We start from the raw sequence: 16,983 nt of genomic DNA, 5'->3' as shown, positions 1-16,983 counted from the left end.
GTTGTACTTTATACCAGTAGGAAGGTAAATTAGGCACCGTCCTCCTCGTGGATGTTGTACCTGACACCTCCAGAAAGGTAAACTAGCCATCGTCCTCCTCGTGGATGTTGTACTTTATACCAGTAGGAAGGTAAAATAGCCACCGCCCTCCTCGTGGATGTTGAACTTTATACCTATAGAAAGGTAAACTAGTCACCGTCCTCCTCGTGGATGTTGTACTTTATACCTATAGGAAGGTAAACTAGCCACCGTCCTCCTCGTGGATGTTGTACTTTATACCTATATGAAGGTAAAATGGCCACTGTCCTCCTCGTGGATGTTGTACCTCATGCTTACATGGAGGTAAGTTAGCCACCGTCCTTCTCGTGGATGTTGTACCTTATACCTACATGGAGGTAAATTAGCCATCGTCCTCCTTATGGATGTTGTACTTTATACCTATATGAAGGTAAATTAGCCACCGTCCTCATAGTGGATGTGGTACCTTATACCTATGGGAAAGCAAATTAGCCACCGTCCTCCGCGTGGATGTTGTACCTCATGCCTACATGGAGGTAAGTTAGCCCCTGTCCTCCTCCTGGATGTTGTACCTTATACCTACATGGAGGTAAATTAGCCACCGTCCTCCTCATGGATGTTGTACTTTATACCAGTAGGAAGGTAAATTAGGCACAGTCCTCCTCGTGGATGTTATACCTGACACCTCCAGAAAGGTAAACTAGCCAACGTTCGCTTCGTGGATGTTGTACTTTATACCTCAGGAAAGGTAAATTAGCCACCGTCCTCTTTGTGGATGTTGTACCTAATACCTGCAGGAAGGTAAATTGGCCACCGTCCTCCTCATGGATGTTGTACTTTATACCTATAGTAAGATAAATTAGCCTCCGTGTTCTTTGTAGATGTTGTACCTGATACCTGCAGGAAGGTAAACTGGCCACCGTCCTCCTCGTGGATGTTGTACCTTTTACCTGGAGGAAGGTAAATTAGCCACCGTCCTCCTCGTGGATGTTATACTTTATACCTATGGGGAGGTGAACTAGGCAAGGTCCTCCTCGTGGATCTTTAATATTTTTTCTTCAAGTTAGTGATGGAGGACTATTAGGTTACTAATTAACAATGACACATTAGAGAAGGTCTTCAGGGTTACAGTAATGTCTGTGTTTTCGGATAATAAGGGGTTTAAAGTGTTGAGAATTTATCTGCTCGGCTATAGGCCTATATAAATATACAGGCCTATAGTCTCGTACCTTGCCCAATTATTCGTAAACGAACAAGTTACTTGTTCCGTTCTGCTCATGGATGTCCGTTCTCCTCGTGGACGTTCTCCTCATGGATGGCGGCTGCCCAGTGCTACTCATTGCATTGGTTGTGGTTGTCACTGACTGTGCGCCAAGGGAGAGCATCAGGGGTGGTCAGGGGATTATACTGACAGTTCAAGAATGTAATAAACAATTCTTACTTTTATTATCTTTATTTTGTGATCTGTGGAGATTAATTATGACTAGCCTTCCCAGTATCTTTACGCAAGTGGAGTGTCATGTCAAATATCGGTTTTTAATCCGCTGGGCTCTCCGTATAGTTGGGACTAACATAACAGTATAATTTTATATTAGTCCTAGTGTATACAAAGCTGTAGCTGAACTTAGTATACTGCGAATCCAACCTTGCAATCTAGGCCTTCCAGCAGACGAGATGATGTCAAATTGCGATCAAAGTGCGTCTGCACCTCTGCGGCTAAACAATTCTTGTTCATTCTGGCATAATTTGAAACACTGTCAACAATCGTCCACATTTCCTTAACATGAATAGGCCTACTTAGTATAGTTAATATCTAATCGAGTCCCCTCAGATGAAATTTTAGTTATACAGACTGGTTTATATACATGTAGATACAAACCACTTCCAATCACTGGACTCGAGATTACACGTCAGTCACATGATTTTTGCTGCCGAAATTAAGGCAAAACAATAATCTTATCTCTCGTTGAGGACAGGTAAATCACGTCTGGGAAAAACTGTATACACGAAATCATAAAACACTTTGTTTATAAAGCCAGTGTTGTGCGAACTCCTAGTAAAGTGATAACAAAGTAAACAAATCCTGTCTCCCGTCATCCTGACCTCTATGTACCCAGGACATTTAATCCAGTTACCGTTAACCTGGCACAGATAAACCGACTCAAGCCCTCAAACTGGCTTAAAGCCATGTCACAAGCTGGGGCAAATAAACCGGATAAAATGCCCCCACTTTGTGTTCACACGGGCGAGATCGAACTGGCTCAAAGCCATGTCGCAAGCTGGGGCAAATAAACCGGATAAAATGCCCCCACTTTGTGTTCACACGGGCGAGGTCGAACTGGCTCAAAGCCATGTCGCAAGCTGGGGCAAATAAACGGGATGAAATGCCCCCACTTTGTGTTCACACGGGCGAGATCGAACTGGCTCAAAGCCATGTCGCGAGCTGGGGCAAATAAACGGGATGAAATGCCCCACTTTGTGTTCACACGGGTGAGATCGAACTGGTTCAAAGCCATGTCGCGAGCTGGGGCAAATAAACGGGATGAAATGCCCCCACTTTGTGTTCACACGGGCGAGATCGAACTGGCTCAAAGCCATGTCGCAAGCTGGGGCAAATAAACGGGATGAAATGCCCCCACTTTGTGTTCACACGGGCGAGATCGAACTGGCTCAAAGCCATGTCGCAAGCTGGGGCAAATAAACGGGATGAAATGTCCCCACTTTGTGTTCACACGGGCGAGATCGAACTGGCTCAAAGCCATGTCGGGAGTTGGGGCAAATAAACGGGATGAAATGCCCCCACTTTGTGTTCACACGGGCGAGATCGAACTGGCTCAAAGCCATGTCGCGAGCTGGGGCAAATAAACGGGATGAAATACCCTCACTTTGTGTTCACACGGGCGAGATCGAACTGGCTCAAAGCCATGTCGCAAGCTGGGGCAAATAAACGGGATGAAATGTCCCCACTTTGTGTTCACACGGGCGAGATCGAACTGGCTCAAAGCCATGTCGCGAGCTGGGGCAAATAAACGGGATGAAATGCCCCCACTTTGTGTTCACACGGGCGAGATCGAACTGGCTCAAAGCCATGTCGCGAGCTGGGGCAAATAAACGGGATGAAATGCCCCCACTTTGTGTTCACACGGGCGAGTTCGAACTGGCTCAAAGCCATGTCGCAAGCTGGGGCAAATAAACGGGATGAAATGTCCCCACTTTGTGTTCACACGGGCGAGATCGAACTGGCTCAAAGCCATGTCGCGAGCTGGGGCAAATAAACGGGATGAAATGCCCCCACTTTGTGTTCACACGGGCGAGATCGAACTGGCTCAAAGCCATGTCGCAAGCTGGGGCAAATAAACGGGATGAAATGTCCCCACTTTGTGTTCACACGGGCGAGATCGAACTGGCTCAAAGCCATGTCGCGAACTGGGGCAAATAAACGGGATGAAATGCCCCCACTTTGTGTTCACACGGGCGAGTTCGAACTGGCTCAAAGCCATGTCGCAAGCTGGGGCAAATAAACGGGATGAAATGCCCCCATGAGTTATTATGTGTGTCAAGTATACATTCCGCACGTTGAACATTCACTTGTTTGTTTCGAAGAAAGGTCAAACCAGCCCCAAGTTTCTACACCTGCATAAACCAATATTTTGCCGGTGGACTTAAAATCCCCAAAGGCCTGCTTATGCCTATGCATTGTTTTCATGCTAGTTCTATTAAATGTGATGATGTTACAGCCCAAGTGTCTTTCTATACAAGTTGAACTTTTTTTAAATAGACGAAGTGCCTAAGTACACTAACCTTTTTACATCACATCATGTTATAAGCCATGGTGCATGGAGGCATGCTGATGTTGTTACTATTCGTGCATTTACAGGCATCTGCGCTTAAAATAAAGACCTAAAAAGTTAAATTGATATTACCATCGCTGTTCTTGTTTTATTCCCTGTACTCTTATCTTATCCATTGCATGACAAATATTCCTATGAGTTGTGTGATGTACGTGTGCCATTGTTTTAACAGCCGTGCAAACACAGCATAATTACTAGCTATTTTTTTCTGACTGATATCTGTGTTTCAAGCAGACTGCGGGATTGCAAACATGCCTCGTAATTACAACCTGTTTTACGTCGATGAGACAGAGTACTTTGGGACATGTTCAAGACAGGGCATAAGAGCTTGGTCAATGCCATTTCAGAAAACTACTGGGGCTAGATACCAACATATCAACATTTTGTCTTAAGAGAAATGGCAGCTTATATAGATTGTTTATACCTATTTGTCGGCGAATAATATATATGTTGTTATTTATTGCAAATAACGCCCCAGGGACAAACTGTAGCTCACGTATTAGTGTCTTTGACAACCAATGTTTTCATAAATACTGTTAACTATATCCTTAAAGATGGATTCGTTGATAAATCACTAAACTGTATATATACCTGGTTGACATTATACAGATGTTTTTATTTACTTTTCATTATATACTACTGAATAATTCATGGGAAACTTTAATGGTACATCAGATAATCCAATTTGACCTTAATTGTTACAATTATTGCCTCTTTACCAATGCAGATAAAGAATTTCAATAAAAACCAAAAAATACACAAAAACGTATAGAAAATACCTTATCACGGTCAGATTGAGCACAGCATGTTATGTAACCTAGGCGGATCGTTTTATGGGATATCCCATAGAGTTCAGATATAGGCCTGATGACCTGTGTTATATATGTTCGAGTCGAAGTAAATTCGCTTCCCCCTTCACTTTGTAATGGTCTGAAGGATTAAAGACAGAAATATGTTCTGTCTAAATTTCCCAGGTATGGAATCATGTGAAGATTTTGCTTTTCGATATGCACAAACAATAATAATCATCATCATAGACAACCAATAAAATAATTTACATTTCATTCGTTGAAACAATGCGACACTTCAGCTCACTCGTAGTCAATGGAAATGTTTTATAACATGTTTGAACCAAATATTGTATTTGCTGGCAATGACTGACGATGTGAATAGTCACTAGCCGTGTAGCTGATGGACATCAGGTAGGCACTCTAACTCAGCATTTCGTATTTGGTATCACCCTCTGATATTTCATTTCTGACATTGTTAATTGTTCCTGTTTTTATAGCAATTTATCAAAGGGTCTTGCACACATATAAGAATCTCTGCTGTCCTAGGGCCAGTTTCATGAAGCTCACTTAGCTAAGTTTGCCCTTAACTACTATGATGACATATGTTGTAGGACAACTTAACACTAAGTATGCTTTTGTTACTGGTTTTCCGGGCCAGGATTGGTTTGGTTGTTTTTCGAAACATCAAACAATAAGACACTGAATAAATTGTGATGTAACACCTTGTCAAGTTTAATGGCAGAACCATTTATTTAAAAATTACAAATTAAAACATAGCAAGGTGTCAGATGTAACACACCGTGAAATCAAGGACATAAGCTTTACCATAAACAAATGTTTCACAATATCAATTGGTTTGTTGTTTATTTCGTACAGTGTTTTTTATTAATTTTATTTTTATTGGTATTTTACACCGTACTCAAGAATATTTCACTTGTACGACGGCGGCCAGCATTATGGTGGGAGGAAACCAGACAGAGGGGGAAACCCACAACCATCTGCAGGTTGCTGGAAGACCTTCCCACTTACTGCCGGAGAGGAAGCTAGTCTTACAGTGTAGTCAACTGTCTAACATTAACACATAAGATTCTCCTTTTCTGGTATTTATGCCAAAGTGTTGCATTAAACAGTATCATTAATGCATACATGTGTAATAAACTTTCATATAGCGAAGCTATAGCATCAGCGTTACTTGAAACGCAATGCTTTATCGCTGTCTACAAAACACATTGATCTGTACCGGACCCAATGTAACAATGTGGGGCCGCGATACTAGGCTACAAGGTGCGATTTGTGACGTGGATAACCAGTGGATACAGGCAGTATGTTTTAAAGTAACCCATGTCTACCCCTAACACACAAAAGGTTAGCGGTGTGCTATATAAGCCCGTGAGGAGCATTGGATTCCATATAACGTATGCTTGTTTACAGGGTGGATGTTAATTCCTGACTTTTTCATCTGTGACTAACATTCGTACATATCACCGGTTCACAATTGGAAAGATCATTTTAAAATGAGTAAAATTATACAAACGCCAATTATCAACAAATATGACGAGTAAATATGTATGTTACGATGAAGGCTGGTGACGTGAAAATTAAGTAGCGGTATAAATAATTTGTCAGTGTTTCAGCCAAGTAACGTGTTATTATGAGCATGATATTCAAATGAAGTTCAAAACAAATATATACTTTGTACATCTGTTGCCACAACATGGATGAAATATTACCGATTTGGCACGAAGCCATCGTCACTAATTAAATGAAATTGTAACGCTGCACGGAAGATTACATCGGCGCTAATAGACAGAATTTTTTGCGACCCTGTATTCCGTGTTATATGTTATATCACCGAGGAGTGATCACAAAATAACAATAATAAAATATATTTATATATTTCTTGATCACTCCTCAGTTATCAAGGCAGAAGTGCCAAGTTTATGCTTTGAGCACATATAAACATGACAAATACAAACATCAGTCAGCGATTCCCGTGCATAGGCCCATAACTTACAAATAAAACCCTTCTATATAATGTATGCGTCGAAACAGACATTTGTATAGGCCTACCAGCCGTCAACCAAAACGTCAATTTCCAAATTGATGTTTAACACAAACCATCCATTTAAGCAACTAAGACAGTATATATAAAGTGCGAAATTTGAACGGAATCATGCAAAGGGAAGCTGCCAATAGTTTTCGGTGACGGAAAGACGCAAGGAATGTTGTCAGTATTCAAGTGGTGCACGATGGCAGTATGTAAGTTCTCAGTAATAATGTATAATAATGTAGGCCTATCTCAGTTACGCTTTGATAGCAACTGTTCAAATATCCAACGTGGTAAGACCTGTAATCTGTCAGACATGATATAGACATGTCCGACATTTAAAGATCACACTCCAAATATTTTTGTGTACGATTTGGCAGTAGCCTAAAATGAAACGAAAGAGTTGATGTTTCAACAGGATAGTCATAAGTACAAATTCAAAAGAAGTCATTAATTATTAAGACCATTTCACATAGTGAACCTGTAATAAATAAATATGTACATGATGAATATCAGCTAACAGTTTTGCGCTGATTCGTTGATAATTTTGGGGATCTATATACAAGAGTACAGTTATGAAAGGCTTACAGTCATATACATGCATATCACTACATGTACCCAACATCACTGCGTCAAATAAACTGCGTGTAAATTACAAAAATTGTCTGAAAATTGCTAAAAAAAAAATTCCTCTGAAATAAATGATGCAGAAGCCCCCAATGACCGATCAACAAGGCCAACTGTATTGATTTGTTTTTTTTTTCATTGGCTGTAATATCATGGGTTCGTTTAATCAGGGGCTAATATAACAGGTGTATTAATCCCAGGTTTAATACATTACGGTATAAGTTAAGAACTATTACATTCCTTCTGCTGAACACTTAGACTCGAATATCAGCAGGTATACAGGTTAATTCGTGTCCAAATTAGGTATAGGATCAACAAGATTATTAATTACTTTCAGGCTCACTTGATTATTGCCCATGAAGAGTTGACTGAAAGAACATACTTACATGTAGGTCTACGTCTATGTATGCGCAGTGGCCTATTGATCTACAAAGCCTGAGTAATATAATTATACTTAGTATGGGCCTGTATAATATAGGCATTCATATTAATGTTTGTATCAAATTGATGTTTTTTTTTTGGTTTTTGTTTTGTTCTTCAAATTCAAATTCTTCACTACCAGCACCAAACGCCGAGAAATTAGGCCCTTTAAAATCCGTTACATTCGCGATCACTCGCATATTAACCTGACAGACAGAACACCGGTCATGTACGCTGCGAAATAACCCATGTGTTCGCTTCTTAGATTCACAGATGTATGTAAATATAATCCACATCAATACTTTGCAGGTTATAACATATTTTATTCGCAGAGGTTTAGCATACAGTATAAGGCATTGTACGGGGAGAGGCCTGTACACGCATTGGCCCTCGGGCTGGTATCAGTGCGTGGACCCGATTGATCCCGAATAGCAACGACATTGGGTCACGTGATCAAACTTTCAGTTGTCAAGTTTTCTCGTTGAGAGACGATGTCACCACTTGAGTTCAAAGCAGTTTAGGTTATTTTCTTGTAGTTCACTGCATTAAGATAAGGATAAAGGTATGCTAGGCTGTTGCGACGAATGACTTTTCTTATCCATGCAAAGAATTTCCTGAGGCATCGTGACTCAAGGAGAGAAATTTACTTTTTGTATGGCTCTTTGACAGCACTACAACAACAACGTTTGTCACTGGTCGTATTTCACACATGCAACGCGTATACGTGTTGGCTGCGATTGTTTCGTTGTTTACAGTATATTCGTTGAAAACAATGCTTTACCAAGACCTTTGTGTGACTCTTTCTAATTTTACTACTTAACTGTTCATAATTAAAACTTTAGAAGAGAAACGAAAGAAGCATTTTAATTATTGTTTTCATAATTTTAATTTCTGAAATATAACCATAAAGATAACATGAGAGATGCAAAGGGTTGCAGGTAATATGTGAGATACAATTTTTGAACAAGGGCTGCAGAAATATGTATGTTGTGATAAAACAGCTGTTGTCTATGAATGACTGATTTTTTTTTTTGTTGAAAAACCTGTTGATATTAATTTTTTGTATGCTTCAAAAAGCATTTAGGTATGGTGTATAAAAAACAAAACAAACAGAAAATTTGAAATATTTAACGGCTGTTACACAAAAATTGTCCAAAAATGATATATTAATTTTTTTTGTTTACCTAACATTGTGATCATAAGATTTAGGCCTTTTTAATAGTGTTCACAGACCTTCATGCATGTGCTCCCACTCAGCTTAATATAGCCTAGCCGTTTATAAGGAAAGGTAGTGTCAAACTTTCAGGGGATGTAGGAAGACTGATTCTTAATTATTAATAGTTGTTTATGTTATTGACTTACAGGATCAGGATGAGGATTTTCTGCAAAAGTGTATTCTTTATGTTTGAAAAAAACACTATTTAGAGAAGAACATAAAAATAAAAAGATATGACTTTAGAAAATCCTCCCCAGCTTGGAGCTTTGGAGATGGGCCTAAGAGATCTGCGATGCTCTCAGGTAAAGACTGAATGCATTACCTATGCTTTATTGTTGAGATAATTATTGATGTATTGATTGTGGGGCCCTGCTCACTCCTTATTGATACCAGAGGAACAGGAGTAATAGCCTGTCAAGATAAGCCGGATTGGATAAATTTTAGTCAGACATGGATTAATGCATTGGAGAAAAGGTGATAAGTGTCATTATAATACTAAGTAGTGAAACTGTCCACTTTTATACCTTTCAGTGTTTTCCTTTCTTCTTTTTTTTTTTTGTTTTTTTTTTTTTTGGTTTGGGACATTTCACTGGTAAGTCATAATCTTGTTCTCCCTCTGTTTACTTAGTTAATGGAAGTGCCAGAGTTCCAGAACATGTATGATGCTATAAAACATCACCACAAGGAGCAGAAACTGTCACGTTTGACGGGAAATGTCCGTAATAAAATGTAAGTGCATGTATATTTGGGGAACAGAGATAAAGAGGAATAGTTATGTATCAGTGAAGTGAAAATAACATTGCTGCAAGTAATTCCATAATTGTACACTGGCAAGCATTTATAGAAAAGATTCTATAGATTTATGGAAAGAATTCTCCAAGTTCATAATAATTCACAGATAGATTCAGAGCTTGAACAGCGCTTTGCTGCAGATGTGATTTTTTAATGTGAACAATCAAGACACATCTTTTCATGTGAAGCGTGGTAATATGTGACTGGCAGACTTTAACACCGAAAGTGATATTTGATTACAGAAATCAAGGGCAATCAGACACAAAGTTTTATCTCATCCTTGCGAAGATGCTATATGAAGTTTCACAGTAAGTACATCAACTGTATTTTCTGCTAGTATTTCAGCAGAGATTTGGTTTTTTTTCGTCGTCATATCTTAATTGTGTTTGGTAAATGCTCTGCTGGTTTCCACACATTTTACTTAAAATGAAAGCACCAGAGTACTTCTGGGCTCAGGCCTTTGTGGCCTTGTGGTTAGCATGCCAGCTCCGCATTATGACCGAGAACCTCTCACCAATGCAGTTGCTGTGAGTTTAAGTCCATCTCATACTGGCTTCCTCTTAGCAGTGTTTGGGAAGGTCTGACAGCAATGTGCAGATGGTCGTGGGTTTCGCCCAGGCTCTGCCTGGTTTCCTCCCACCATAATGCTGACCACTGTCATATAAATATTCTTGAGTAGGGTGTAAAACACCAATCAATCAGTCAATCAATCCAACAGTGCCTAAATTTAAGAATTACTCTTATATTGTTATGGTCTTACTCTCTTATCTTCAGAAGTCCTGGAAACAGCCAAGAAAACAACCTCAATATGGTTTACAACTGGTACAAAGTGAACAAAAGCCAAATCAAATCTGGTCCTGTAAGTCGAAGTACATGTTGTTGTGTAAATGACCTTAACTTTTGTCTTTCACTAAGTTTGTTCATTTTGTCTGATTCTGATTGTTTGATTGCAGAAAGGTGGTTTGAGGTTTGCTTGGAAGAATGATAGCCTGTTTGAAAAAGGGATTTCTCTGTACCAAAAACAATATTTGATGTCATTTACATGTTTTTGTCTCTAAAGAATGCTCTTCCTGGGATGAAATTTTAGATCATTTAAAGGATATTATATTTCAGAGTATTTACATATGGAAGGTGACATGATTGGATGATCATTTTTAGCATATTACATTGTCAAAACTACGAACAGACGTTCCGCCATAAATTATGCTGTTCAAACACTAAATATGTCAGTTGAAAACAGCAGAAAATTTTAGATGTACAAAAAAAATTTGCATTATCTAAATTTAATTTCATACTCCTCACCATGTGGTTTTCATTGCATCTGATCTAAAATGTTCTTTTCTTTCTATTGATTTTAGAAATTTGGGAAAGGAGCTGAAAAGTTAAATTCAAACTCCAGCAGAAGGTCAAAAACTAAAGCAACGCCAATTCGTCTGTCATATGCTGTGAGTAAAGATTTATCAACATGTGTGATCTGTTCTAACCGAGGCAAAAGTCATAACAGCTCATGTTAGACTGAGTTATATTGATCCAAACCAGCATATATGTGGCTGGTGTATATTAGGATGAGAGATCGCCAGAGCATGCAACATAAAACTGACCGTGATGCTACTAGCAGGCAATTAATGATTGTTGATGTATATCGTCAATGGGGTGAGTTTAATTCCAAGAAAACTCAAATTTAAAAAAAGGTGTAAAAATTTAAGACAGAGTGTTCAACTTGAGAAGGAAATCCACTGAGGATTGTAGTAGTCATTGCATCTGGATACATGTGCATTATAGATCAGATGATTTTAACAGTAATCTATAGTAAGGAAACTTGCTTTCAAAGTTTTAGGTGTATAGATAACTGGTCTTAACAGAGTTTTTTAATATAATGTAATTTGGATATACATGTGTTTAATTATGTGCTCATTAATTTGTCACAATACAGATTGAAGTACAAACAAACATACCTAAACTTAGGTGATGTAGATCTAACCAATATAGGTATTAAACATTGAGAATCGCCAAGTAACTCGTAGTTTGATGACTTAGCCTGTCGTATGCGGTTGAAGTGTCCTAGAGTGGAGAGGACAAAAAAGAAATAATGCAGTTTATGTAAACATCTCTTGGCGTCCTTTGTGGCTGAGGTGGCTAGCATGCCAGTCCAGCACAATGACCCAGGAGGCTCTCGCCAATGCGGTCGCTGTGAGTTCAAGTCTAGGGGATGCTGACTTCCTCTTGGGCCATAAGGGGAAAGGTCTGCCAGCAATCTGCATACAGTCAAAGGTTTCACCCTGGTCCACATAATGCTTACCATCGTTGTATAAGTGTAATATTCTTAAGTACAGTGTAAAATACCAATCAAATAAATAAAGAAATAAATGAACATCTGTGTTTTAGCATCAAGCCCCAGCACATGATGGCTCTCATTGCAGTGGGAGTAGTGAGATTGATGTGAACTGGACCCTGTCTCGCTCTCCATCCCCAGACTGGGACCTTGCCTCTTACTCTCACACCAGCGATGAGGAGAACTTTGAGCTGAACCATGATATTGTGGATCAGTACACCACTCGCTCAGGCAGCACATTTGAGTCCCATACTCTTAGCTCTGTCCCTACAGTTCGCCCACCACACAACACAGTAAGTCAGCAGATACATTATGCATGTAACTGATCTCTCATTCTGAGAAAAGAAGGTGAGTCAAGAGATACACTTGTACATGTAACTGATTTATCATTCTGAGAAAAGAAGGTGAGTCAAGAGGTACACTTGTACATGTAACTGATCTGTCATTTTGATAAAGGGAAGTAAGTCAAGAGATACATGGTACATGTTACTGATTTCTAACAAAAGAGGATAAGTCAAGACATACATTGTACATGTAACACAGCTCTTATTCTGAGAAAAGATGATAAGCCAAGTGATATGGTGTAAATTGTCTCTTTCTGAGAAAAGGATTGTAAATCCAGGGATACATTGTACAGATAACTGGTCTCTTTATGAAAAATGGGATGTCAACTTATCTCTCTGAGAAAAACAGGGTAAATCAAAAGATACATCTGGTCAGATCTCACATTCTGATAAAACAGGTTATGGCAATAATTAAATTTCATGTGCATATGATTTGAAAGTGAGGCTTGTTATATATAGATGGCAAGATGGCAATTATCAGTTGTGTGCAACTGATAATATCTAACAATTTTCATTCAGAAGTTAATATTGTGTCTATATTGTTTGTGTTGCAAAACTAAAGGGCATCAGAAAAGAATTATATTTATACAAACATGACAGATCCATCTAATAATCCTCTTAGAATCAACTTCGAATCTTATAGGGCAACTTAGCCTTTGACAAGTCTGAAATTCTCAAATTTATCTTGTAACTTATAAGAACGAAGTGCCTAGATCTTATGTTTTAAAATCTGTGGAGTTGTCAGAAGTGCTAATGTGTAATCCTGGTATACTCTGTCATGTCTGTCACAGATTTCCTCTGCTGGACGTTTGAAAGGAGGCAATCCACGCAAGAAGAAGTCTGCTTCATCTGTCTTCTCAAGCAACATCAAACACCCTATTTCAAGTTTAGTAAATCCCCACGCTGCTGTGTCCATTGCCTCGGCCTCAGGTTCTGAAGACCCTGTGTCATCTACAGCTCACTCGCGTAAAAGTGGTGTGTGCATCTTGAATGAAGACATGTTGTTTTGATTCAGTCTGTTGATGTGATTTCAAGATCATGAATCTGAAAAGATAAGAAAACTATGTAATTACATACTAGAGTCCCTAAAGTAGGGAAGATCTGAACAAGCTGTTATTATTGTTTCTTCACATAAGTTTAACTAGATTTCATTTTCATGTATAGGGCATTTTAGTTGTTGCTTGTGGTCACTTAGCCAAGCCTTTAAGATGATAAATGGTTATTACAGTATTTGTCAACATGTAATTAATCAAATCAGACTTTAGCAGACCTATACATGTATATGAAAAAAAGTTTTTGGTTGAATCCTTTCCTTTTTTAAATTTTTTAGACTTTGCTGGTGCAAGCTATAAGATGCTATGTATAATATCGTATGTTTCTCTGATGATCTGTAATTAATTAATTTTCAGCTTTTTGGACTAGTACATAAAATATTCTAGAGTACTTCGTATAGCACAATTCTGTTAAATGCTGTATTTCACCTGAAGCCTAGCCCTTTTTGAGTGACCGATTTTGCTTGATTTCTGATTGATTCATCCATCTAAATACATGAAATTAATGGAACCTGAACAATTTTAAAGCCTTTATATGCTTTTGGAAGTAAATTTTTGCAGGCTAATCTCTGGGTGAAATATAGATATCATGTTATTAAATGTTAATATAGTCATTAACAATGTTGTGACATAGATGTACTTGAAACATTTATTTACTTCGAAGAGAGCTCTGGAGTTCCTTTAAGACCCATCACTGTGGCGGACATGCGCTCAGCCAGAATGGATACATTTAAAGAATTCCAGCATGAACTTCTTCAGGGACAAGACACCATAGGTATTGTATATGCCAACAGATTTGGTTCTGTGAGCCTTAAATTATGCATGATGTAGAAGTTTAAAATTTTGATTTAAGTCTTTGTGGAATCAGTTCCAAGTGATGACCAGTCATTTCCATTCATCAAAATCTGCTTAGTTTACTATGCCCACAAATCTGAAATGTGACAAAGAGGTGAATTATTATTGAATACAGTGTAAAAAAACCCATGAAATAAATAAATAAATAAATAAATAAATAAAAGGAGCTGTCTCTGTTAGCCCTTCATCAGGACACCAAAATGATCCACTTCACTGAAACTAGAATTCAGCTAGATGTTATGTGAACCAAATCAAGAGACTGTATTAACATATTTCCATTTCCGCTGATAAGCTTCATAAAGTAGAGTGTTGTGCTAACTCCAACAAAATATACAAGGCGATGCATGATTCAGTATTTCGGTTTTGGTTTAAATAAAACCAAAATATTGAGTCACGAATGGCCTTGTATCTTCTGTTGGAGTATTAACATATCTGACATCCTTTACCTGTAGGAAACATGACTTTACTAGGCCGCAGTGGTACACCTTATGATTTGCGCTATGTAGCACATGATCATGGAGAGAGGCCTGAGTTAGAAACTGAGCAAGTTATCTCTGCAGTTAATGGGATGGCTGACAAGCAAAAGCCGTTACTTAAAGGTAAAATATAGATTTAGTTTAAAGTATTAAATGAATACTTTGAGCATTTAATTATACAGGCTGATGATTTAAGGGCTTCTGCATTTGAAGTGATTTTTCTTATTTGAGTTGAATAAAATTGTAAAAATCTTAGCTAGTTTATGTAAATGCATGCATATATTACATCTAGATTACCTGTGTACATTACATACTCCAATATATTTAGTGCAGATTTCTAGTCCCCTTATTTAAAGGGATGAATCTATCCTTAGTATAGGTGAATAAAGATAACAACAAATAACCTACATGTACACTTTGCTTGTATGACGTTTGTGATTATAGGAGACCAAACTGAGTCGCAGGCTGTAATTAATCAATCCCTGACTGATTTCTGTCAGACAACCGACAACTACTACCCTTATAAACAGCGCAAGTATTCTGCTGTACCCAAATCTGCTCCCTCCAGAGACCAGACTCCATTGGGTACCCCAGCAGGGGTGAAGCTAGAGTCTCCAATGTGAGTTGGCCTAAACTCTTATTCTGTTAAGTTGTTTAAAAGCTCTGTATATGTAAGTTCTCTAAGAAAATGATCAGATCTGCAAAGATATATTACATATTTTTGTCCAAGTGCATAAATCAGAAAACCCTGGAGGAGCATTTCTATTTTCAGTTGAAGAATGATTTCAGCTTATGAATTTCAGTGAAAGTTGATGCTTATTAATCTTCAGAAATGAAGTGCAATTGTGCTATGTGTGTACCAAATAACATATAAATTCTGAATTTTTCTTAAGGAACAGGCAAGCTCAAATCTCCAAACCCAAGCATAAGTGTATTGCTGAATGAATGGACTAATAACTTACATTTTTTAATTGAAAGAAATGGGCTAGAGCTCATTTCCTTATGAAGAATGCAACCATTGATAATTATTACTTCATCGTCGTTGTGAGTTTGCCAAGTTTAAAAACTTTGTGAATTTTCAAATGTGCAGGAATATGACCACTGGGGAATCAACATCTCAGCCTTCTGTTAAATTGGACGTGATCATGAATGTAATTGATGATGTTACAACCAAAATGACTCGCTTCAGGGAGAAGGTAAGGCGTGTTGAGATATATACTACTTTTACAGTGCCACAGTGGTGTTTTAGTTTGCAATGGTAAGGAATTGTTTAAAATATTTCTAGCTCCAGACCCCTACCAAAATGTGATGGATTGCTACTTATCCCAGTGCCAAGCAATGCACAAAATTCCATCTAAATCTGTGCATATCTTTCTTTGTAAATTTGTTGGCACAGACAAACAGATGGACAGGTGAGCCATGACAACAACATATCCTGTTTGGCCAGATAATATATGTATGGATTTATGCTTGGGATTTTACGTTGTATTTAACAGTTTTTATAGGCAGAGCATATTATGTTGTTTGTCTGTCTGTTTGTCTGTCTGTATTGGTGTCAGGGCTATATCCCCAAATGTTTTCTGTGTAGAGTTTTAATTTTTGGTGAATACATACATACATACATACATACACAGATGATGATGTGTTGCAACTCACATTTGTTCATTTCTGCCGTTGTCTTGGTTACCAGATTGCCATTTTCCCTAATCATACTATATAAATAGATATGATTTTGTGTTCGTGCTATAATTCATGTTTGTTTTTTTACGCACATTTTTAATATTTGGTTGAAACATGGATACACTAATGATGATGTGTCACAACTCACATTTGTCCATTTCCGCGGTTGTCATGGTAACAGGATAGCATTTCTTTATTTATACTTTATAGAAATGAATTTATATTTGGGCTACAACTCCAACTGTTTTCTGCATGAAGCTTTTATTTTTGGTGGACACATTCATTCACTTGTGCAGTTGTTCTGGTAATTAACCACATACCTATCATCAACACAGAGAGATTTCCTTCAGGGGTTATAGTCACCACAATGCAGCTGGTATTTTTGTATACATTTCAAACAAATGCATTTGTTAGGGCGTATGTTGTGTTCACCTGAACCATTATTCAGTCATATGACAAAGAGGCCAGATAATAACATATGC

At 38.2% G+C, this 16,983-nt stretch overlaps 1 protein-coding gene across 1 annotated transcript in view; it reads left to right on the top strand.

The window, feature by feature from the left end:
• The first annotated feature begins 8,240 nt into the window (after window positions 1-8,240).
• Window positions 8,241-16,983, top strand: part of LOC135472195 (uncharacterized) — a 34,788-nt gene continuing 26,045 nt past the window's right edge. Inside the window, exons 1-12 of the mRNA XM_064751575.1 lie at window positions 8,241-8,316; window positions 9,119-9,272; window positions 9,599-9,699; window positions 10,005-10,070; window positions 10,537-10,621; window positions 11,121-11,207; window positions 12,148-12,387; window positions 13,230-13,413; window positions 14,155-14,265; window positions 14,798-14,944; window positions 15,266-15,440; window positions 15,912-16,017. Coding sequence (XP_064607645.1) covers window positions 9,204-9,272; window positions 9,599-9,699; window positions 10,005-10,070; window positions 10,537-10,621; window positions 11,121-11,207; window positions 12,148-12,387; window positions 13,230-13,413; window positions 14,155-14,265; window positions 14,798-14,944; window positions 15,266-15,440; window positions 15,912-16,017 — 1,371 coding nt within the window. The 5' untranslated portion in view covers window positions 8,241-8,316; window positions 9,119-9,203. The remainder of the gene's footprint in view (window positions 8,317-9,118; window positions 9,273-9,598; window positions 9,700-10,004; window positions 10,071-10,536; window positions 10,622-11,120; window positions 11,208-12,147; window positions 12,388-13,229; window positions 13,414-14,154; window positions 14,266-14,797; window positions 14,945-15,265; window positions 15,441-15,911; window positions 16,018-16,983) is intronic.

This window comes from Liolophura sinensis, chromosome 8 (assembly GCF_032854445.1).
Source record: "Liolophura sinensis isolate JHLJ2023 chromosome 8, CUHK_Ljap_v2, whole genome shotgun sequence".
Taxonomy (NCBI): domain Eukaryota; kingdom Metazoa; phylum Mollusca; class Polyplacophora; order Chitonida; family Chitonidae; genus Liolophura; species Liolophura sinensis.
The sequence above is the reverse complement of the archived record's forward strand: the minus strand, read 5'-3'. Positions and strand labels throughout refer to the sequence as shown.